We start from the raw sequence: 22,754 nt of genomic DNA on the forward strand, positions 1-22,754 counted from the left end.
CACTTACTTCTGCAAACAAGTTCCAATAGAACTGGTTTTCAGCCTTGTTTCTTGCTGGAAATGCTGGAACCTTCTCCAGCACAGAAGGAAACAGGAGTTTTTTTTTCTCAGCATGAACGAGCTGCAGGGTTTGTGGCCTGCACAGCTCACTGCTGTTCGTCCTGCCACGGATTGGAAGTGGCTGTGTGGGAATCACTGGGGATATCAAGAGAACATAAATTTCTTTTCTAACATGCCAGGCTTGCTATGCTTTCTCCACTTCCTGGGAAGGACTTCGTGGGGAGTGTGGTGGTGGGACCTCAGTTGCAAAAACAAACGGCGTTCAGGAGGATGGAATGAGCTGAATCAACAGTTGCAATTAGTTCCACACTTCTTTATGAACTTCCTCCATGTGCCCCACACAGGGAGACATCCCCGTTTCACATGGAAATGCAGTCCTTTGGGTGGGACCCAGCAGCTGTTTCCCAGCCCACAGGCATGCTCCTGAGCAGCACACAGTACCAGCACAGTGCGGGCAGAGAAACCCATTAAAATGCTCCTGCCAGTCAGAACTGCAGGGGAGGCTCGATGGGTGAAATGTAATTATCAGGGCTGGCTCGTGGCCAGGGAGCTGCCTGTGGCACTGCCTTTCTCCTGCAAACACTGGGCAGTCTGTGTTGTGGCATTACCTCTGCCATTCAGAGGGGTGCAGTATTGGAGGGCTTAGTTCCTACCCTGGCTCATCAAAGAAAAGGACAGAATTTATCTTAATAGTGATTTACAGCCTCGTTGGTGGGAGAAATGAGGGACTTCAGGTGGCCCAGCAAGGCAGGGAGCAGCAATTCCACGTTGGAATTGCCAGGGCAAGGACATGTCCAAGTGCACACCCCCCAAAATTCTTCCCCGTCTGCAGTCGCTGATGAACCCTCACCAAACTGAAGGCATTTGCCCTGACAGAGGCAGGGCTGCTGCCCACCACAAAGCTCCAGCTGAGCCCAGGATTCCATGGAGTTAGCTGTTCCACCACCTTTCTGATCCCTTGGATTTGTGGGAAGAATAAACCAGGCAGTGCAAGCAGAACAGTCTTGCTGCATGTGCCATCTTCTGCTGCAGATTTTCTTTTCTAGCACAACAAATGTTGTTCTGATGCTCTTTTGGGGTGGTTTTTCTTTCTTTTTTTTTTTTTTTACTTAATTTGGTCTGCAGCCATCCATTTATATTCAGGGCTCTTGAACACAGTAAGTCAGGAAGGAAAGCTCTGATGAAGGGCAACTGCTCCACTCGTAGCCAGACATAGATGTGGACAGTCTGTGTCTTGTTTTAACAACTTAATTGCTTCAAGATCTCTTGCTTAAACCTCTGAACTCGGGTCCTCTTGCAGGAGCTCCCAGGTCCTGCTTATCATAAGAGTAAGATCACCTTAGGCAACCTGTTCAAACTGTTACACTCCTTCCTGGGTTTATTTATTTATTATTATTCCTCAGGGGCAAAATTTCAGCCCAAAGGATGTGTCTGTGAATTCAAGTGTGCTTTGTGTGGAAGTGCCTGCACCAAGCAAGCACAGCCAGCACGACCTGGATCTTGTTTTGGGAAGGTGAACATGGGGATATCTGCCCTGGCCACCCCGTTATCGTGGCTGTTGTGCTTGTGATTTGCTGCTTGAAACGTGAAAGATGTCTATCTGGGATTACCAAGCTGCTCAGAAACAGGGGATGCTGCCAGTGTGTTTTCTTGAGTTCAAATGTATCTGGAGTTCACTCTGTCTGGTACTGAACTGATTCAAGTTCAAGGTGATTTAATTCCTGAAGGTGGCTTTAAGATCAGTGTGGGTAATTTCTGCAGCCTTTTCCCCTTTGTAATGGTAATGGCAATGTCTGAGGGTGTTTGTGACTCTTAATCCCACTGCAGGTGAGTAAGAAGTGGGTACCCAGTGCCTCATCCTTCAGGAAATCACAGCCCAGGGCAAACATTCCCGAGGAGTTGCTTGGCTGGGGTGGAATTTGCCCCTGCTCAGCAGCACTCCCAGGGTGACCCACAGCCTCCATCAGCTGGGTTTCCCTTCACCTGGGGTCCTGCATTGCCAGGGCTTCTTCTTCCAGGAGCAGGGAAAGGCTCAAGAGCAAATACCCAGAAATATGGAAGGGATTTGTCTTGGAGTCAGGGCTTGTCATCAGCAGAAAAACCCAAAGGAGGGACCTGTTATCCTGCCCCCAAAAACCTTGTGCCAAGTGCTTGTTTGCAGAACTTGCTACAATCCAGAGTGTGGAGGGTGTAGATCTCCCTTACACCCAGTTTCATCTTTTTTTTTTCCCTCTTTCTTTTTTCCTCTTTTTATCCCCTGGTTTGATTTTTGTCAGTGAAAGCCCTGGCAGAGAGATTCCTCAGGGGATGAGCCACGCTCAGAGCCATCCTTGCATCTCCATAATGCCAACATACTTTCTAAACATCTCCCTTTAACTCCCCCACCTGAAAGAAAGAAGCCTTAATTATCAAGTTATTAGGAGAAGCTTGTGTTGTTTTTCCCTTCAGTGTTTCCTCTGTTGCTCTTGCTTTGGTGATAAGAGTTTGAATAATGCAGCTGACTCCATGTGGTGCTGGAGAACTGTTCTGTCTCCAGGCAGTTCCTTTTTGACAGCCTGTATGTGTTTCCCTTCTCATATTTATGGGTTATGCTCTTAGGAATAATGCACTGCATCTGGAATGCCAGTGCCCTCCTATCCTGGTCCTTCTCCATCCTTTTCTTTAAAAGCCAGCATCCATCTAATCATTAGATTAAAATTAGTCCTCAATAAATTAACCAGTTATTGTTGGAGCCTCTTATACTCCAGTTCTTACACAGCTAAAAATAAAGGGAAGAGCTGAGGCCCTGTTGCTTCTCAGTGAAAGGTATTAAATATATCATTAATTGAGCACTTAGTTAATTAAAGACCTTATAATTGTGTTGTTTAAGGAGACTTGGCCAAGTGATTTGAGGGCTCAGGGGACTGGTGACAGGATATAACCCTGGTCACCTCCAGGCCTGTAGTTCAAGTCTGATTTCTGTGGATGATGGCCAGAAAGTGGTCAATGGACTGTGGAAATGCACCTTTTGCACAGGAAATGCAAAATTCTCCCAGTTCAGTGGGAGAATGTTCTTTGTAGAGTCACTTAAAATGAGAACTCGGTCCTTCAGCTCATGGAATTCTCTTTTCATTTTACTCAGGTTGGTCATCTGCCTTCCTGCTTGAACAGTAGAGAACTGGGATCTCTTTCTCCCCCTTTTAGGCTTTTAAATAAAATATAACCACTTAATCCAGCAGGTAAAGCTGAATTAGAACTGGGACTGCTAATTGGGAATCATCATGTTCTGTTTGCAGAGATAAATTAAAAGGAGTCTTGGATCAGAGCATGTTTGTTTTTCTGCAGTGGATGGTTCTTGCCCCCTGGGGTTCAGGTTGCATTTAGGCAGGTTGATTGCTTTCATCTCAATCTTGTGCAAAATTGGTGGTGTCCTGCCTTTCTAGGTTAGAAAATTGAGGCAAAACCGCTGATTTCATGATAAAATATTCCCTGAGTCATTGACAGAGGAGGGACCTGCTCTCTTTGGTTCCTGGGTGTGCATTTCAGCTCTTTCCCAGCACTAGTAAGATTTAAAAACAAAAATAATGTGGAAAACCAGTTTCCACTGGATGTACAAAAGGATTCTTGAACACAAAGGATCTCTGCCTGTTTAAAATACTATTTCTTTTTTAAACACAGAAAAGTAGGTCCTAGCCAGTAGATAAGTGGGTAGAATCAAGTAAAATCTGAGATCCTCTGTCAATCAGTGTATTAAAATGAGCTGCAAACCAGGAGGGTGGGGAGGGGAAGAGACTCAAATTCTTCTTTCTCTTGTCTATCTGCTGATTAAAGATGTCACCCTGGGAGTGCTGAGTGGAGATGGATGCCCTGAATTTATTGGGAGCAAGACTGAGTGTAGTGAACCCCTCGTGTGCCACGGCCGTGCCTGTGATCCATTATCCAGGAGCATCCCTGTTAATGATTGAGGATGTTGATGGCATCGGTTGTTCCGTGCAGAATTTACATCCTGCCTCGTGACAGGACTGGAATATGTAATAATTCCCAAGCTCACCAGGCTGTGTGTAGACATGTGGTGTTTGGAATGAGAAGATGGATTGTTGCAGCGTGTCTCTAAATTCCCAGTTTCCAGGTGGATTCTGTGTGTGTGTGTGTTTTGGGTGCTCTGCAGCCTTCCCTTCCAGCCTGGCTGAAAGGCTGCCAGGCCCCTCCAGCTTCCAGGAATGCCAGTGCCAGTGTCAGAGGAGTTTTGAAGGTGACAGCTCCCCATTTTGTCCAGGTTTTCAGGTCCTCAGGAATTACAGAACAGTGCTCACTGCACATCCTGCTTTTATGGCACGGCTGGAAAAAGCCTTTTCCTACCTGCAGCTCTGCCTTAAGGGAACACTGAGAGATAAAACAGGCACAAGAGATGAGCAGAATGAACATCAGGAATCTGGTCCTCCCCTAAAGTGTAAATGGCTGTTGAGGTTGGGTGGATTTGGGTTTTAATTCAGGCAACTCGGAGATTTGGGGTCGGGCCAGACTAGGCTGTGAATTTTCTCTCTATGTCAGAGTGGAGAAATGTGGGTAATTCTCTTTTTTTTTTATTTTCCCTCTTGACAGCTGGTCCTGGCTGAAAGTTCTCACTCTGACACGGGTTCCCAGTGCACTGAGAGCCACACAGACCTTCCACCACCCCTCGAGAGGACAGGAGGCATCGGAGACTCCCGCCCTCCATCCTTCCAGTAAGGGCAAATTGTCTCATTTATTTATTAAATTGCAATTCCTGCCTGTTTGTTTCTCCTGCTGCTGCAGTTGTTGTTGCTGTAAAAATAACAACTCGAGGCATTGAAAGGGAAATGGAAATAAACATCCAAAATACCTCATTTTCAAAGCCATTGTGGAAGAGTTAAGCGGCGAGGGAGCCCAAAATGCTTTCTGTGGTGGATGGATGACAACTTATTAGGGTGTTTGTGTGTAATTATGGAGTGTGCAGAGCCAGCAGAACGCTGCTATCAGGAGGAAAAAATTTCCATGAGGAATAATGCCTCCTCCATGGTCCAGCCAGAGGCTGCCAGAGCTCTGTGTGTGGCCAGACTGGGAATCATCTGCTTTAGTGGGAGCTTTGTTATTTCCTGTTCCCTGTGTCCATCCAATGGGTGTCCTGAAAATACCTTCATTTTCAGGGAGGGCCCTGGAATTTAGGCAGGATTTAAAGCTGGTTCTAACTGAGATCTCAGCCTGTGTTTGGAGAAGGAAACGTGGCCTTGATTTGCCTGGTTGTTTCCACTGATATCTGGGCTCACTATTCCCTGGGAGAGCCCTTAGTGTTGTGTGTGAGTGTTTTTACAGATAAAAGCCTTCTAGAGGGGACGAGAAATCCTGGGAAATACCTGACAGCGTGTCTTGCAAGGGCTGTGCTGCCCTCCTGTGTTCAGGAATTGCCTGGGAGAGGCCTCTGCCAGTGCATGTGACCAGAAAATAGAACCAGTTCTTTGTCTTTCCAACCTAAACCTGCATGGAATAGCTCTGAGATCAACCTTTATTTAAAAACAAACAAACAAACAAACCACCCTGGAAGTCAGACACTCTCTCCCTACCCCTTGTTTCTTTCTTGTTTTCTTTCTTAAAGTGCATTAGGGAATCTGGCTTGTGGGGAGATCTTGTGGGCTAAAACTTGTTCTGCCTTAATGCCTTTTTAGGTTCTTCTCTTCACAGCTGAACATCTCAACATGTTACAGTGGTTTTTGCTGTTGTGTTTTATGAAATAATGGCCTAAGTTTATGTCCATAACTTGGGGCAGAGTATCTCAGCCATTCTGCATGAGGCCCTAAATTCTGTTTCACTGGTAGAATTTAATTTTAAAACACACCCATTCCAAGTTTAAAGATTCCAAGTGATAAAGAATCCACTGGGTTTTGAAATTGTTTGTTTCTCTTGGGTAAACTTGAGCTGCTCAAGTCTTTTTAATTGTAAAGCCTGGCTACCAGAACCTGAATCCTGACTGTTGTCCTCCAGAAATTTTGGAAAATGATGTTTCTTGGGATTTTGCTGTGGTGATTCTGCACTAAGTGTGGTTTACCTCCTTGATTCCTAAATCCCTGAGATTTTTTTTTTTTAATGCTATTTGAGCTGCCAGAGATGTGTCATCTCCTGCCTTCCTCCTTCAGTGTTGATTGGGGCCTTATTTATTAAAGAAGCACCAGCTGTGAGTTCCTTTTGCACCCTTTGTTAGGGAATAAACCACCTTTTGTGGGCGGGTTTAGCCCAGGAAGCGATTCGGGAGTGGGAATTACGAGTGGAGTCAGCAGATGGTGCTGCTGGGATGTCCAAGAGCCTCAAGAGGGTGACCTGAGGGATCTGCCACCCCCTCTCCCCCTTTTCAGCCAAACCAAAAGTGCAAACATAAGGTGTGACAAGCGCTGAAAGGCAGCCTGGCGTTTTGGCAGGGCTTCAGATGTGCAGGCAAAGGTTTTCTCCCACCACAACCTCGATTTCCTAACTTCTGTGGTGGGCACATTTATTTCCTTCCTGCCCAGAAAGTGTGTGGGTGTGCAGGAGGCACAAAGGCTTCTTAAATATAACATTCCATAGTCCTGCTTACACACAACCAGTTCTGGGTCCAGGGGCTGGCTGGTTGGATTGCTGGGGGTTTAATTCCCTGTGTAAAACGCTCAGGGCAGTGTTCTCCAGCCTCGGGGAGTTCTAGGAGTGATGAATTAGTGACTCCCATGCTTAGGAATTCCCAGAGAAGCTGTAGCTGCCCCATCCCTGGAAGTGTCCAAGGCCAGGTTGGACAGGGCTTGGAGCAACCTGTGCTGGTGGAAGGTGTCCCAGCCCATGGCAGGGGGTGGAACGGGATGAGCTTTTTAGCACAGAGCATTCTGTGCTTCTACACACTTAATTATTTTCAGCTCTGCTGTGACTTGCAGGACTTCAACCTTCAAGGTCAGTGCTCTACATTAAAAGTGGCCAGTGAGCTGCAGGAGCTTCTGCCCTGTGGTTGGGAGCTCAGCACGTGCCAGAACGATCCCTCCCCTTGGCCCATCAGTCCCTCTCTCCCTCCTGTGGAAATGTCAGGCAGGAGCCTTGGGGCAGCTTCTCCCACGTCACGGAGATGTGCAGATGCTCGTGCAGGCAGCACTGTGTGTCCCAGGGCGTTTGAAAATAACCCTTCCACTGTTGGAGTGACACTTGCACTGTTTGAAAACAGCACCGTGTGTCCCGGGGCGTGGATGTGGAATTGTTGTTTTCACCCCCCAGGTGGTTTTGGGGTGGGCAGAGCCAGGCTGGGTGGGGGGTGGGTGGTGCAGAACAGTTTTCTGGCTTCCAAACCAACTGTTTTTGCTGAAACAGAAGAACGAAGGGATGACTTTGGTGTTTGTTCCTCTCTGTTCTGTGACAGCCCCAACGCTGCCAGCAGCAGGGATGGCCTGGACAATGACACAGGGACAGAGTCAGTCATCAGCCACCGGCGGGACAGGCACCGGCGGAGGAACAGGGAAGGGCACGAGGATGGTGAGTCCTGGCTCAATTCCGACCCCTTCCCTTCCTTTTTTTTTCATTCAGAAAGAACAATTTTCCTGACAGTCTTTCAGAGCAGCAGTTGCTTTTGCCTTGAATGCTGCCCAGGAGACTTGTGTCTGCGTTCCTGTGTGCTCTCAGGGACTGTGATTATTTTAATGGAATAATTTGATAATTGCTTTGAAACTCTTTGAAGCTCAGCGTTTTCCGAGAGGTCTGGACAACCTACAGTAAAGTGGCAGAGAGATTATTTTTGACAACATTCAGAGCTTTCTGTAGCATTAGGAGATGAGTGGCTTGGAGAGGACTAACTGTTGGTTTCTCAAGGCTCAGATCAGCCATGGTGTTTTATGCTGATGTAACATTGGCCCTGGAGATCTTTTTTTTAAATATCTAAATACACCCAAAGTACACAAATAAACTGCAGAATTCCATCTCATGCCTCTAGTCTGTACATCAAAGTAAGCCTGGTTTTTTTCATTCGTTGCCAGACAAGAATTTCCAGGCTTAATTAAGAATTAATAGGTGCCACCCATTGAGTTTAAAATGGTCCAGAATCTGCAATACTTGAACCTTCTTCTACCTGAAGCAGGTGACTTTGGTTAACATGCACAAAACAGTGGTAACTGCTGTATCTTCAAAATATCTTGTTTAATTTCCATCGTGTTTCTGTGGTCATAACAGTATTTTATTTGTCACTAATGACATACAATACATACAATAACACACCAGTTTGTTGTTTTCAGTGGAAAGCATCCCTAAAGTGCACAGTTGAGCACTGTGTCCTGAATGGCCACTTGAAAATACTAAAAGAAGGGAAATACCCTAATTCTGGAGAGGATTTTAAGGCTTTTACATAACAGGGATTGTTCTTTTCTTGAGTCTTGGTGTCTTGTTTGTGTGGAGCGCAGTTGGATGTAAAATGGGGGAACAGTCCTGGGGAAAGGGGGGCAAGGATGGGGAAAGGGCAGCAGGGTGTGACAGCTGGATCACAGCTCTTCCAGGGGCAGCTCATTATGAAACAGTGGTAATTCCTCCTTTCCCTGCAGAAAGAAGGGAATGCAGTGAGAGTGTTTGATCTGGTCCTGCAGGGACTCGTTTGAATAATACCAAAATTACAGCTCTGGTAGTTTTGGAGGGGCAGGACGAGGGATCTCCTTGGAGCCCTGCATTACTCACAGGTTTGTTCCAGAGGTGTTATTGCAGAGACACGGGGAGGGCCCTGCCCAATAACCTGACCACGGAGTGTTTGTGACTGTTGGGTGAAGTGTCAATGTTTGAGCTCACTCAATGTTTGTTGGTGTGAAGGACAGAAGAATTACCTGCAGTGAGGGTTTCCCTGGGTACTCTGCAAAGGGAGAGGAGCACTCGATCCTCAGGAAAACATGAGCAGTGTGTTACAGCCTTCACTTCAACCTGGTGAAGTGAGAGAAGGTGCTAATGAGCCGTTTGGGAGCTGTGGAGGTGTAGACACATTGAGGCTGAGCCCACTGATCCCAGAGGCTCAGCTGAACCGAGCATCTTCTTCTGACCTGGAACAACCCCAGGGCTGGGAAGAGAAGGGAAGCAAAACGAAGCTTTTCTGTCCTACTTTCCGTTGTAATTCGCAAAAATTATTTCCTAATTTTATTGAAAAGCTCTGCCAGCTCTCAGTCTGACAGTCTGGGCTTGACCTGCAGCTGGGCTCTTGCAGAGGCTTTCGGGTTTGCCTTGGAGCCTGGGTGATGGGAAGTTAACCAGGTGGTAATTAAAAGTGTGGTATCATGGGTGGGTTGTTCACCAAACCAGCCTGTATGTTTTCCTTCGTTGTTGCAGGATTACTCATCTCAGAAAAGCTATTTCTGCTGAATTGCTGCTGGGCAGTTACAGACACACAAAGAGAGAGAGAGAGGCCATCATAAATATTGATGGCCCTGGAAGATGTGGACACACCTGGTGATCTGACAACGTTTTCACACCTCTTCCCATTGAAAATGCAAAAAGGATTTTGCAGCAGGAGGGGCTGTGATTTGCTAGACCAGGGATCCACTCAGATAACAACACAGGCTTGGGGCATTTGTAAACTCTTCCACCCATTTCCTTTAAAAGATGCTCCTCTTTTTAAGTGCAGAGGCAATGAATGCTTGTGTCTTCTCCTGTGCTTGAATATTCTCTGATTCCCAAGTGATACCCACAAGGTGGTGGCTTGAGGAACACAATAAACCTCTTCTGTTAATCCACGTGCTTCTGGAGGTTTGTGACACTGCAGATACGAACTGAGGAAATCTTTCAGGAAAGCTGGTCTGGAAAAGAAACCAGCATGCCAGGGCTCTGCTTTGTCTCTTCAAGCAACAAAAAAAGTTGCTTTGGAAAGCTGACAAAGTCCTATTAAGTGAAAGTAGAGTGAGGATCTTAATTAGGGACGTGGGAGGTCTGCCTGGCACATGTTCTGGGGACCCCTCGCTGGGCAGAACAAAGCTCCGGTGTCAGTCTGCTCAGTGGACGAGTGGGAAAGGGGCCTATGGAAGCTCTAATTAGGGAGGTAATTAAGGGACAAGTTTCCTTTGGCGTTGAGGGATGTTTTGGAGCTCCTGCTCGGTCCCTGACAGGTCTGCAGATGTCAAGTGTCGACGCTGGTGTTTCGACACCCAGCTCGCCGTGGGGTGAACTGAACTGTTGTGCAGCCAGCTGAAAAATGCCACATAATGGCCTGTGCCTTGAGAAGCTCTTCATGTGGGCTGGCTTGTAGAGCCCCAAACGTTTGGGAAGAGGAGCTGTTGCAGCTTTCCACTCAGTGCTGCAATATATGGATTTTTTTACCACAGGGGGTGCCGAGGAATCTGAAGAAGGGCTGGAACTGGAGAACAGTTGCAGTGGGAACTTGAAGCCTGTCTTTGGTGGAGTGATTAGAGGCTGTTTGAGGGTTCCAAAGAACTTCAAACACAAGGCAAAGCAGGATGCAGGGCTAGAGCTTGGCCATGGGTGCAGGCATAAAGCAGGAGTGGACAATCTCATGATTCTCCCCTACTTGCATAGCAGGGAAGAGCCCTGCACCCAGAGGAGTTATGAGTCTTTATTGAGAAACTGGGAACATATTTCTGTTAATAACTGGTAAAGACTTCCTGCACTGGAAGGGATTGGGAGGGCAGTTGTTTTTCCTCTTAACTGGGAGCTTGGATGTGCCTTCTCCCTGAGACACCCTTGTTCTCTGCAGTATCACAGAACCCTCTCTACACCTTCCTTGAGCAGATGCTGCTCTTCCCTTTCTGCTTTCGAGGCTGCTTTGATTTGGTCTTTGATGTGCTTCTGTCCCTCAGGCAGGGCCTACTCTGCTGCTGATAAAAGTCAAGGAGGACATATTTTACCCTCCCAGGCTATGCTTTATTGTCATCTCTGTGAGACACTCAAAGGCTTTTGTCAGATGGGCCCAGTGAACTCTTGTCATTCCTCCAAGGAAGAAACAGGGGCAGGGGGTCAGCAGGGCAGAAAGTCCCTGGTCATTAGTGGGACAGGCATTGAACCAGAGCAGGGAATGATTCTGGTTGGGACTTCCTTAAAACTTGGAGATAGGTGAGAGTATTTTGTGAATAAACTCCTTACACTGCTTTGTCAAAGTACTCACCCAGTTATGTTTCCCAACCTCCCCGCCCCCAAACTGTGCTGGCTAAAATTAGAAGATCTGGGAAAAGGGAATTTTGTTTGGGTGGAGAAATAAGGAAAACCTTTTTATTTGTTTAAATGCACACCTTAATGACACAGGACACCTTTCTCGTGAGTTCAAAGCTGCCTGGTGCTGTTTGTGGTGTACAAAACAGAGCTAAAATTGAAGTTTAAGTGGCTGATAAAATAATTTTTAGCTACTGGAGCAGTGCACAGGAGCTTTTCTGTAAGAGAATATCTAATTCAAACAGGAAATGTGAAGTTGAACCCATTTCTTTCTTTGCTGTTTGAAATATAACAGAGAAGATAGAGCTGGAAAAAGGGGAAAAATATAAACAGGAGGCATTAGTGGTATAGTGAGCACTTCTAATCTACATAAACCAGGTTGTTTTGGAATATCTAGAAATAAGGGTGGTTGTTTTAAGGTTTTCTGTGCTACCAGGCTCAGATTGTGTTACCTGCTGCTTTCCCAGGGGCTTTACCACTGACATCAACTTCTCGTGGCCTTTCTTATTGCTGTCTGATACCTTTACAGTAGTTGTTCATGCCTCCTCCTTCTGCCTCAATCCATTTGTGACTTGTCCACGAACTGAGCCACAGGCAGATGGAAAAGTGAGGGAAAAGGCTGGCAGGACAGTAGATTTGCCAGCTGTTGAACGGGATCAGCTTGGTTTTGGCATGAGGATCCTCTGCAGCTGCTCGCAGTGCCACTGCTTCCCTGCCTAATAACGCCCCCACCCCGTGTGATTTTTTGGCAGCCCCTCGGATCAATGGGCACTCAAAGCTGGACAGGCACCGTGAGCACCCCCCTGGCTACGACAGCTCCTCCACCATGATGAGCAGTGAGCTGGAGTCCAGCAGCTTCATCGACTCCGAGGACGACGACAACACGAGCAGGTGGGGCACTGCCACGGTCACTGCAGCTCTTTGCATCTCTCTCCAGGCTCTCCACTGTGGTTCTGGCCTTGATTTAGATCTTCTCCTTCCCCCTTTTCGTTCCTTTTTTGCCCTGGTGTGTACGATTTGAGCACTGCATGTGGCGCTCTGTGCCCTGGTCCAGCACACAAGGTGATGTTGGGTCAGAGGTTGGACTTGGTGATCTCAGAGGTCTTTTCCAGCCTTGTTGACTCATCAATAACATCCTGTTGTGTAGAATCTCTGCTCTAAGAGCCCAGCTCAGTCACAGGGTCACTCTCCAACATTGCTCCAATAAAGAGGAAAATTCTGCTCCTGCCCTTTCCTTTCAACAGCAAGAATGGTCACATTTGAAGATCAAAGCAGTGTGCAACTGCCTACCTATTTATAAAGGTGTGAATATTATAATAAAATACCTTCAGCTTAGGTTTTTAATAAGTGTGCACTTCACTAGAGCTGAATTATAAAGGAATTCCTGGGTAATTGCATAGTCTGAGACCTGAGAGCAGCACAGGAATTCATCAAAGTTAATGCTATTGCAAAGGCAGGCTGGGTTGCCATATATTTATGGCTTCTTCATTATTTCTGTCTTTCTGTGAGTTATTCCTCACTTCTTGAAAAATACCTCTCCATTTGGAGAGATCCTTGTAAATCTCTAAAGACATTTCCATAATATGTTTATAAAACATTGTTCCATAAAAGGTTTATAAGCCAATACATTTCTTGGATTTAAAATACTTAATTTTTAAGGGTGTAAAATGAATCAAAACAAATACTCTTTCCTTTCCTGGCAGCATTCTCTAAGCAATGTCTCTGGAGCTGTTGTGAGCTCTGAAAACCCATTACAGATTTCTGTGAATTGTCAGAGAACAAGACTGTAGATCTTTGGTGGTTCACAGAGATCTGCAGCCTAAAACAAATAAAGGTACAATGGGATATTCCTAAATTCTAGGTAGAATGCAAACAGCAAGAGCAGCTCCTGGAGATACTGAAGCACTTGCTGTGTTTACAAACACGATCAGCTTATGGAACTCAGTGGACCTGTTTGGTCTTGCAGTTGGTCAGGGCTTAAAGAGCTGCTGAAGGACAGCAGTTCCTCCAAATTCTGCTTAAAGGCCATGTGCTGAAGGGGTAACTAAATGATCATTGAAGATTTAGTGCTGTGTTAGTTTCAAGAATTTATTTTGCAGTTGCAGTGAAGTAGAAGGTGTCCCTGCTCGTGGAAGGGGGGTTGGAATTAAGGTCCTTTCCAACCCAAAACATTCCAGCATTCTCTGGTGAAGTTCCCAACACCTGAAGATACAAAAAAAATTGCTTTGTGCTTCACCTGGATGTTCATGTGCATAAAGGCTTGGCAAGATCAGCAGTTAACCTGAATGCACTCTCAGCCTCCCTAAAGCCTTTAGGGCTTCTAACCCTCCTTCCCTCCCTAAAAATGAAACCCACAAAAACAACAACAACAGCAACAAACCCTGCAGCTGATTTGGGGTTTCTGGTAAATAAATTAACCATTTCCATGGCAGCAAGCAGTGCAGTGGGGCAGGATTAGCACTGAAGCACTTCAGAGCAGACCCAGCAAAACCTTTTGTGTGTTCATAAAGTCGAACTTCCTGCGCCTGCCCCGAGAATAAAGAGATTCTTCGAAGCTGCAGCTCAGCCTTTCCCTCTCGAGGCTGGGGCAGGAGCTCTTGGCACAGGGAGCAGCTGCCAGGCCAGCTAGTCAGGAAGAACCACTCCATGGAATGCTCCAAGGTATGCTGTTGTGTTCCAGGGATGGTGTTCTCAGGCAGATGAGAGATTGCGCTGGCAGGGAGAAGTTTTTTCTTCCGAGGCGAGCGCAGGCAGAGAGCACGTCGAGAATGCTCCAGAGCTGCTGGAGGCAGCCCGGGCAGGAAGGGGGTAAGTTTGGGGAATAACAGCTCAGGGACTCTGCTGTCACAGCCTGCTTTGTGGAGGAGATTGTGCAGGGAGGAGGCCACACTGGGAGAAGAAATCAGATGTGAAGGATGTTGCTGTCTCGGAAGAGGTTGCAGGTTGAGGATGCTTTTCTAACTCTGTGTGTTTGGCACTGGGTTATTTTTATTTTGAACTTGGAGCAGTGCAGCAGAGCTGGGCAGTTCCCAGTCCAAGGAGAATCTGTTGCATTCAGTTAGAGAGAAGGAGTCATGTCTTCTTTTGGTGAATTGACTTGTTCACAGGCATTGCAGGGCAGCACAGAATGGCAGTGTGAGCACAATAATTCGTGTGCTTTCTTATCAAGGGATGGTATGATTGAGTGCTCGTGTTGTTTGCAGGTAGGAGTTTGCTGTAGAGAGCTCAGCGTGAACTTTACAGTAAAAGCCTTATTTTTGTTAAGCAAACAAAGGTCTAGGAGAGGTGACATCCGTAGGATTATTGTCAGCTGTGTGCAACTGGTGTTCTCAGTTCAGTGTAACTAAAATAATTCACTGCAGAAAATTGATGATGTTTATTTCTCATTTAAGAAATTAGCATTAGTTCCTTTTAAACTGGATGGATAAGCTGTGTTTAACAAATGTTGCCTTTTCCCCCTTCCTTTGGGGGATATAGATTGGTCAAATTATTATTATTATTATTATTATTATTATTATTATTTTAAAAAAAGTCTTCTGTGGGATTTATTAGCCTTTGTGTTAGAAGTGCAGTCAGGGATTTTTGGGCAGTAGTCAGTGCTGGAAATCATTTCTGAGGATACTTCAGAGAACAAAATATTTCCTCTCATTAGAATAGGTTTGAGCTGTTATTTAGCATCCTAAAATATGAAGGATTCAGCAAGGATACATTAAGGCTATTGGTTTTATAGAAATTGCAAGGGGAGATGGTGAAATGTGGCATGGCTACATGAAAATAGGTGTAAATATATTCCTGCAGTGCCTCATCAATTTTGTGCAGCTAATGGGAGAGACTCTTTCAGCTCCAGGAGTTAATTCCCTGAAATACTGTCTCGAACTAAACCTGAACTGGGGCTTTTTGAAGGAGCTGATTCCCATTTTTCCACTCTACTATTGGGTAGAATGGAAAAAAAAATACCATAAAAAGAAGAACTTCACTTTGCACATGTTATCATCGTCTGGTAACAGAAGTTCAGAGGGTTGCCAAAACCCTCTGATTTTGCTGGTTTAATTTAAAAGAAAATCCCCTTCTTAAAGAGCAGGTTCACTGAGAGCAACACACCTTTCCTTTGCTCAGATTCCCCTAAATTCTTGAGTGCTGGAAGGCTTTGGCTGAATCCTACTGGTGGGATATTCTGGGAGAGAAGAGGAGGAGAAAGAAATTGGGAGAAGAAATAGGAAAGGGGAGAATATTGGTAGTAAAATGCTTCTGTGTCAGTCTTTGCTGGTGCTGTCGAGAGAGTGGGAAGTGTTGAACAAGTCCAGTTTTGGGAGCCCTGAGAGAGACCTCCTTATTTTTCCTGTTGGAAAGGTGAAGCCTCCCAAACCCAGGTGCTTTGAGCTCTTCCCACAGACGGAGAATTATCGAATTTCTCATCTCTTTTTGCAAATCCCAACCTCTTGGCTCTTGAACTCGCCTTGCTGGCAGGGGGGAAAAGGAGTGTGTGAGGTTAACATGCCTGAAATAGTTTTGTGAACCCAAAGGGAACGTCAGGAGATTCACACCCTCCGAGCAGCTCCAGCATCTGTAATGCTCAGCTTGGTGTCCTTAGTGAGGACAGTCCATGCACGGTGGGTTTCCTGAGCTGGGCTGGAATCTCATGACACCAAGCTCCTGGTATTGAGTCTTCCTTGAGGTATTCTCACATTCCTGCATGTGGCTGGAACTGGGAGAGACTGGGGAAGGAGCCTGGCACTGTTTGTTTTGTGACAGTGCCAGTTCGGTTCCTTGCCTTGTGCAGGGCTGGATTTTTTAATCTTGGTTAATGATGGAGCATTACTTTTTTTCCCCCCCTCATTCTTAACTTAATAAATAGAGGGGAGATGTCTCTGTGGTGTTATAGTGGTATCTGAGAAATCTAGGCTTTGTTCCAGGCTCCTGAAATTAATTTGGGCAAATCCATTTATGTCTCTCTGAGTCTCATTCCGCTCTCTGTAAATTGAGGATGATTAAAGCTCTGAACTATTAGAGGGATCTTAAGAATTTCTGTGGAGAATGTGGCACATGTAGGTTCTACAAGTTTGAAGAGCCTGAAAAAAACCCCACAACAAGGTAAAACTAACAGAATATGTGAAGGTAAATCATATTCACTGCTGCTCTGTCACTATTTGGTGTTACCGGTTGCTGTTTTATTTCACTGAGTTCAAACCTTAACTTTAAGTTCCTCTTAACAGTGGAAGACAATGCAGCACCAGGACAAGACTCACAAAAATTGGCATGAAGGGTTGCACTCTGACTTGCTCCCAAAAGAAAGGAAGCCACTAAATTATCCTCTGATCCCTGCTGGAGTTTGGCTGGAATCTTCTCCGTGCTCTCGCAAACCGGCTGATGGTGCCGGCAGGATTTACTCCCTCCTGCGTTTGGAATCATCCTGGGGGTTTTTTTTTCTGGCAGGGAAATGCAGATGGCTCAGCTGTGCAGAGGTGACATCTCTGCTCTCCTTTCCCCTCAGGTTGAGTAGCTCCACGGAGCAGAGCACCTCATCCCGGCTCATCCGCAAGCACAAACGCAGGAGGAGGAAACAAAGGATGCGGCAGATTGACAGGGTAAGGTTGGCACCATCCTTCTCCAGGGAGGTGAACCGTGATTCCTGAGCGTAGCTCATGGCTTAGGAAGGGATCCAGAGCAGGTCTGTGCCTGTTGAATTCTTTGGAAAGGCTCCCTTTGGCTCCAGTCTGGGTAAATCTCTGCATTTGAAGTTCTGTAGCACCACAGTCAAGTTTTTCTCCTCTCCTTTTCTTCCTTTTGCTGGTCGGTGATGCCATTTCTTGTCTTTTCCAAGACCAGTCCCTGCAGGAGAAGGTCCATTATGCCACTGCCTGATGTGGGAAGGGGTGTCAGATGCCTGGTGTATAAATCACTGAGACCTGCACTGTGCTGGGAGGAGAAATCTAAATTTATAGGAAATCTGTACTCTTCCCTCTTACCCTTTCCTGTGCCAGTCCTGAGGCAGCAGGATGAGGATGGCCTAAATGACAGGCTCTTGGAATAACTGTTCTGTTCTCCCATAAATACCAGTCTTCACACATTAAAGAATGAGCTCACATACATTTTATCCCAAGAACTGGGGTAGTGTTTGAGAAGCACATTTGTATTTAGTTTTGGAGGCAGGGGAGTGTCTGTCCTCTCACTTCCTGGCAGATCATGTTGTTCACCCCTCTCTTCAGGGAGGGGCTGTGAATGCAATAATTCACACTGCACCAGGCCACTTTAGGATTTAAGTGCTTGCCTGTCAGTCACAGTCAGGAAGCAGAAAGGATTCAAGGTGAAGTTCAGCTGAGAAGCCTCAATATAGGAACGTGCTCTGTGTGTTTTGGGAACAAATCTTTGGGGAAGGTGCAGACTGTGTTCAGATTTCTTTCCCTTGCAGATTCCCTTAACAGTAGTTTCTTGATGCCTTCCAAATGGAAACCTCTTAATCAAATCCTGATGAGTTAATCCTCAGTAGTTCTTTTTATTGTCTAATTCTGAGCCGTTTAAAACCTTGAGAATTCTCTGTTGTCTTTTGCAGTCGTCTTCGTTCAGCAGCATCACTGATTCCACCATGTCCCTAAACATCATCACCGTCACACTCAACATGGGTAAGAGGATAAACCACGTTTTTTGTGATAAATTTCAAGTGATGGAGATGTGTTTTGTGGTGGTGTGGTAGCCTTTGGAGCCAGGAGAAAGTTCCTTGGTTTGAAAGGATGCCTGGTGGACTAAAGGGAATGGCAGCTGAGAGTTGCTGCTGTGTTGGCTATGCATGGATTCCTAGTCCACAACTGGATAGTTCTGAGCCATTTGCACAAGCAGATCACTGTTATTTCCTGGGAAAGGGCTGGAACTCCAGGATATGGGGTTAGTGGTGAGGTGTAGGGATGGTGAGGGGTCAGACATTGTCAGAAGCAAGGGTAGAAGGGAACTGGAGGTTTGTGTTTCTGCTGCTCCTGCGTTTCATTGTTTAATCAGACAGAAATGTGCAGGGCTGCCAATTAACTCAGCAGCTTTCAGTAGCACCAAACCCTTCCTGCCACTCTGATGTGTGGAACAGACATTGCTCAATGCTGATGGGGTGCCCAATTTCGAGGTGTAGACGTGTCCTTTCAGTCTTGCTGGTTTTTTTTTAATGTAACTTTTCATTATCCTGTATGAACAGATAATGTCTTTAGTAGTATTTCCCTGAAGGGGCCAGGCAGACACTGGCCACCAGGGCAACCTGAAATCATTGTAAGTCAAACCTGGCCCAGCTGATGTGTTGAGAGAGCTGATTTTTTCCAAGCTGAAGTAGCCTGGTGTTAACTCTTCGCTGTCATTCCAATCACTCTGTTTGCTTTTTTTTTTTTCCTCCCCACCCTCCACCTTCTTATCCAAACAGAAAAGTATAATTTCCTGGGAATCAGCATTGTGGGGCAGAGCAATGACCGGGGTGATGGTGGCATCTACATCGGCTCCATAATGAAGGGAGGAGCGGTGGCAGCGGACGGCCGGATCGAGCCGGGAGACATGCTCCTGCAGGTTGGTCCCAAAGCATCCCAAAATAACCTGCTGCTGGCTTCTGCAGGGCTGGCTCACTTCAGGCATCCCACCAGGCCCCCAGGCTCGTAGTGATCAGTTAACAGAATTCATTCTTACTCAGAGAAACGTGTCACACAGACTCTCTTTTTGAGAGTTCTTTGTGAGATGTGCTCTGAGGAACAACATTTCTGCAGCTGCTCAAAGGAATGGAAACAGTTACAAGGCAGATAAATTGGGGCACAAATAATTGAAATGTCTTTACCTTTGCTGTCCCAGAGCCTGACCTCTGCTTTCTGCACCGTTCCAGGTGAATGATGTCAATTTTGAGAACATGAGCAATGACGATGCAGTTCGGGTTCTACGGGAAATAGTCTCCAAACCAGGGTGAGCACATTACAAAACCTCCTGCTATTTACCCTCCATGTGCAGTTGTTGGAATGGGGCAAACCTCAGAGGAATCAGCATTTTGATCCCTACCAGGAACCAGCATGACTGATCCCAGCCCTGAACTTCTCGATGTGATGATGGATAGGTGAGACTGGTTTTCAATGCACCAGCCAAAACCAACACAAATTAGGAGCTGCCTGGTTTCAGCAGCACTATTTGTTTATGTGATGAGCATTTTAATATCTCCAGAGCTGATCACTCAACAGATTTCACCAATAGTACTCATCACCTGTGCAAAGCCAGAAGTATCCTGATACTGGTTCATACGGAAAATATTTCGACAAGCATCTCAAAAACATTCTCAGAATGTGCTTGACAACTGTTGGACAGGAATAAGTTTGTTTCGAGTAGTTCTTGTAGCAGTTCCAGCTCTGCAGGGAAGTTAAGAGTCATCCTTACCTGTTTTCTCTCTTCCTAGACCTATCAGCCTAACAGTAGCCAAATGCTGGGACCCTACTCCCAGGAGTTATTTCACCATCCCCAGGGGTGAGTACACATTTGGGCTCTTTGCTGGGTTCCTGTGGAGCGCTCAAGGTCTAGAATATTTTCACTTATTTTGGCATCTAGCAGATTGCCATTCCCCACAAGTTCAGTTCTTTTAAGTTTGGTTGTTCTGTTTGTTTACTCTTGGTTTGGGAGGCAGGGGTTTAAGTCCCTTTCTGAGATTCCAGTGCCCACAGAATTCCTGGGAGTTTTTCTTTTGATTCACATGGATTTGGATCAAGCTCTTAACCTTTTGGAGGGTATATCCTCATGATCTTGACCTTTTCATTTGATAGGAAGTTTGGAGGGTAAACATCCATAAGTGTTAAAAAGCCTCATTTTGTCACATGTTCACTTCCTGGAATTTAAACTGAGTATTTTTAACATTTGAGGCGAACAGCAAAGAGATACAAAATTAATACTGAAATACTTATTAATATATAATAGATAACATTAATATAATATTGAACTATATTTCTGTTAATAGATAATAAAGAAATGACCTCATTTTACAACTTGTGGCTTAGTAAACTTCTCACTAGCAATCTGTGCTCATGTGACAAACACAGCTCCCTCTTGGTAAAGGGCTGAGCTTGTGATGGTGAGACCAGTCTGAAGATGAGGATTGTGTTGTCCTCTGAAATTAAGGCAGTAGAAAATGATCTTGTTTTAGAGATCTTGTTTTAGCATTAAAACACAAGTTAAAACTCGTGGCTTAATAACAGGGCCACCTCCTGCTGGTGAGGGCTGAGCTCGTGAGGGTGAGCCCGGTCTGTTCCCAGCCTCAAGCTGAGGATGGCATTGCCCTTTGGAATGAATTCCACAGCCTGACACGGGCTGGGGGGGGAAAACCAGCCTGACCTAAAGCAAACCCCGTGGGCTTCTGAAGGTGTCAATGCCTGGTGTGACCCCCGTGTGTGTCTCTCTCTCCCCGTGTCCTGCAGCTGAGCCGGTGCGGCCGATCGACCCCGCGGCCTGGATCTCTCATACCACGGCCATGACGGGAGCGTACCCCCGTTACGGTATGAGCCCCTCCATGAGCATCACCACATCTACCAGCTCCTCACTAACAAGCTCAATTCCCGAGTCGGAAAGTAAGTCACCAGGGCAAGGGGGTGCCCGGGGCCGGCCGTGCCCGGCTGTGCCCCAACCCCGGCCACGAGCACGATGAGAGCGGCAGCCACCACACACAGCCCCCTGAAATGCCTTTCCTTACACTGGGGATTCCTGTGGGGAGCAGAAAAACCTTTATTTTTTTTTTCCACAGTTTTTGGTCAGGGTTCACCCTCAGGAAGGAGTAGCTTGTGGTCCCTTTCAAAAGGTTTTAAAGGTACAAAGTCGGGCCTCCAGCGTCACCCCCTCAGGGGAGTGGGAGAGCTCCCTCCTTGCACTGGGCTGTTTTTTGATAAATTTGAATAACTTCAGTAAATTTAAATGATTTTAATAAATTTAAATAGCTTTAGTAAATGTAATAATTTGCTAAGTTTTTAAATAAATTTAAACAGCTCGCTTCAGATAGACGTCACCGGTTAATAATGTTAGTGTGCCTTTTAGGAAATCTTCCCCTGATGTTCCCATGGCCCTTCTTTTGTACTTTTTTATACTCTTAGAATTTATAGAGCAAGGAAAAAACAAGTTTAGTGTCCTATGTGAAATTATTATGGTTAGAGCTCAACTTCCTTTCCTGGTTTTGTCTGTGGCAGTCTCTAAACTAATCATATCCAGATAACCAAGAACTGCCATGGTGCCTTATCTTGGAAGTATTTGTTTAAAGAATATTAACTCCTCCTTTCTTTTACTCAAAACAACACTTTGATGATGTTGAAGACCAACGTTGGTGTTGGTTATAAAATCTCTCAGGTTTTATAAGCTCATATTTCCTGGAATTACACCTCACCTTGCAATAAAAGGGAAGGGTTTTTCTGTAGGTGTGGTAGCTCAGTGCCTTTAGATATCAGGCAGCACCACTGAGGGGAAATACATTTGCAGCAGAAAGCAAGTGAACCTCTTCCCTGGTGGCTGCTTTGTCCTGAGGTGTGTTTTCAGCCTTACAGGTGCTACAGATTGCTGGAATCAAATGTATCTGCTGGTTGCTGTCAGAGTCTGTACTCAGCATTCCTCTTGATTCATGTATTCTGTGCCTTGATTACGGTGCTGTGATTGGGAAGTGGGGAAAAGCCACCCTCTCAATCATACTTGGAAAATAAAGGTGTTTGGGAGCAGAACCACATTTCTGGAGACAGCTTCTCATTTCTGTACTAGTGATTTAAATTGTTCCCTTTCTGGAGTGCAAGAAAATGTGGAGTACCCCCCCTGACCTTTATTGTGGCCTCCTGCTTTACACCCTTCCCTCAGCCCTGCCCTGGGAGCTGCCCCAAACAGGGCAGCAGCACCTCAGGGCCCCAGGCACAAAGAGCACCTCTGTGAACATCCCACAGTTCACTGAGTTCTCTCCAAAGTGGGAGCATTTTAGATGCCTCTTAGAATTTTCCTTATTTGCACAGCAACTAGAACTTAGAACTGATGACTGTTTGGCCAGTGTTGTTCTTTATATACAGGTCTCCAAGAAAATACAAATTATTGCTCCCCACATACTTTACTTGAATGTCAGTGTGTTGGGTTTTGTTGTGGTTTTTTTTTTTTTCCCCAAAAGAACATGTTGCTTTTTGCCACTAACCAAACTAACTTAAAGCAAAAGCAAAATGTGAGTGTTTATTCAGAGTTTGTAAGTATTGAAGCTGCATGCATAGCCTGGGGTATTTTCATGCATATTGGCAGTGCATGTGTGGAAAGCAGCATTTTCAGTTTTCATTGTTTCACGCTTGCTGTACCTCCTGTCAAAATTCTGGGTGGCTGGAAAAGGACAGAATTGGTTCCCTGGTGCTTTTGGAAGGTGGGTGAAACGGGGAGAAGGGAGGGGAGAGGAGGGTTTCTGGATTGCTGCTGGAAAAGGGTCCTGCTGCAAGCACAGACACACAGGTTCAACATGAAATTTTCTGGGGCTGGAAGATGGGACAGGGAGGAGGACTGGGTGCTGTATCCAAGAATAGTTGTCTTGTGTATGACAGGATAACTGAGTTCTGCACAGAACCCAGAAGTTA

At 45.9% G+C, this 22,754-nt stretch overlaps 1 protein-coding gene across 4 annotated transcripts in view; it reads left to right on the forward strand.

Annotated features, from left to right (window-relative positions):
* The window catches only part of DVL1 (dishevelled segment polarity protein 1), a 63,344-nt gene that overhangs the window by 32,632 nt on the left and 7,958 nt on the right, over positions 1-22,754 (forward strand). For 3 of the 4 annotated variants that reach the window (XM_050322586.1, XM_050322588.1, XM_050322589.1), the window contains exons 3-11: positions 4,642-4,763; positions 7,424-7,536; positions 11,940-12,078; positions 16,679-16,772; positions 17,738-17,807; positions 18,584-18,723; positions 19,031-19,107; positions 19,589-19,656; positions 20,598-20,747. In XM_050322586.1, the coding sequence (XP_050178543.1) occupies positions 4,642-4,763; positions 7,424-7,536; positions 11,940-12,078; positions 16,679-16,772; positions 17,738-17,807; positions 18,584-18,723; positions 19,031-19,107; positions 19,589-19,656; positions 20,598-20,747 (973 nt within the window). The remainder of the gene's footprint in view (positions 1-4,641; positions 4,764-7,423; positions 7,537-11,939; positions 12,079-16,678; positions 16,773-17,737; positions 17,808-18,583; positions 18,724-19,030; positions 19,108-19,588; positions 19,657-20,597; positions 20,748-22,754) is intronic. The other variant, XM_050322587.1, reaches the window with a different exon arrangement.

Source organism: Myiozetetes cayanensis, unplaced genomic scaffold (genome assembly GCF_022539395.1).
Source record: "Myiozetetes cayanensis isolate MyiCay16 unplaced genomic scaffold, myiCay2020 scf28, whole genome shotgun sequence".
Lineage (NCBI taxonomy): Eukaryota > Metazoa > Chordata > Aves > Passeriformes > Tyrannidae > Myiozetetes > Myiozetetes cayanensis.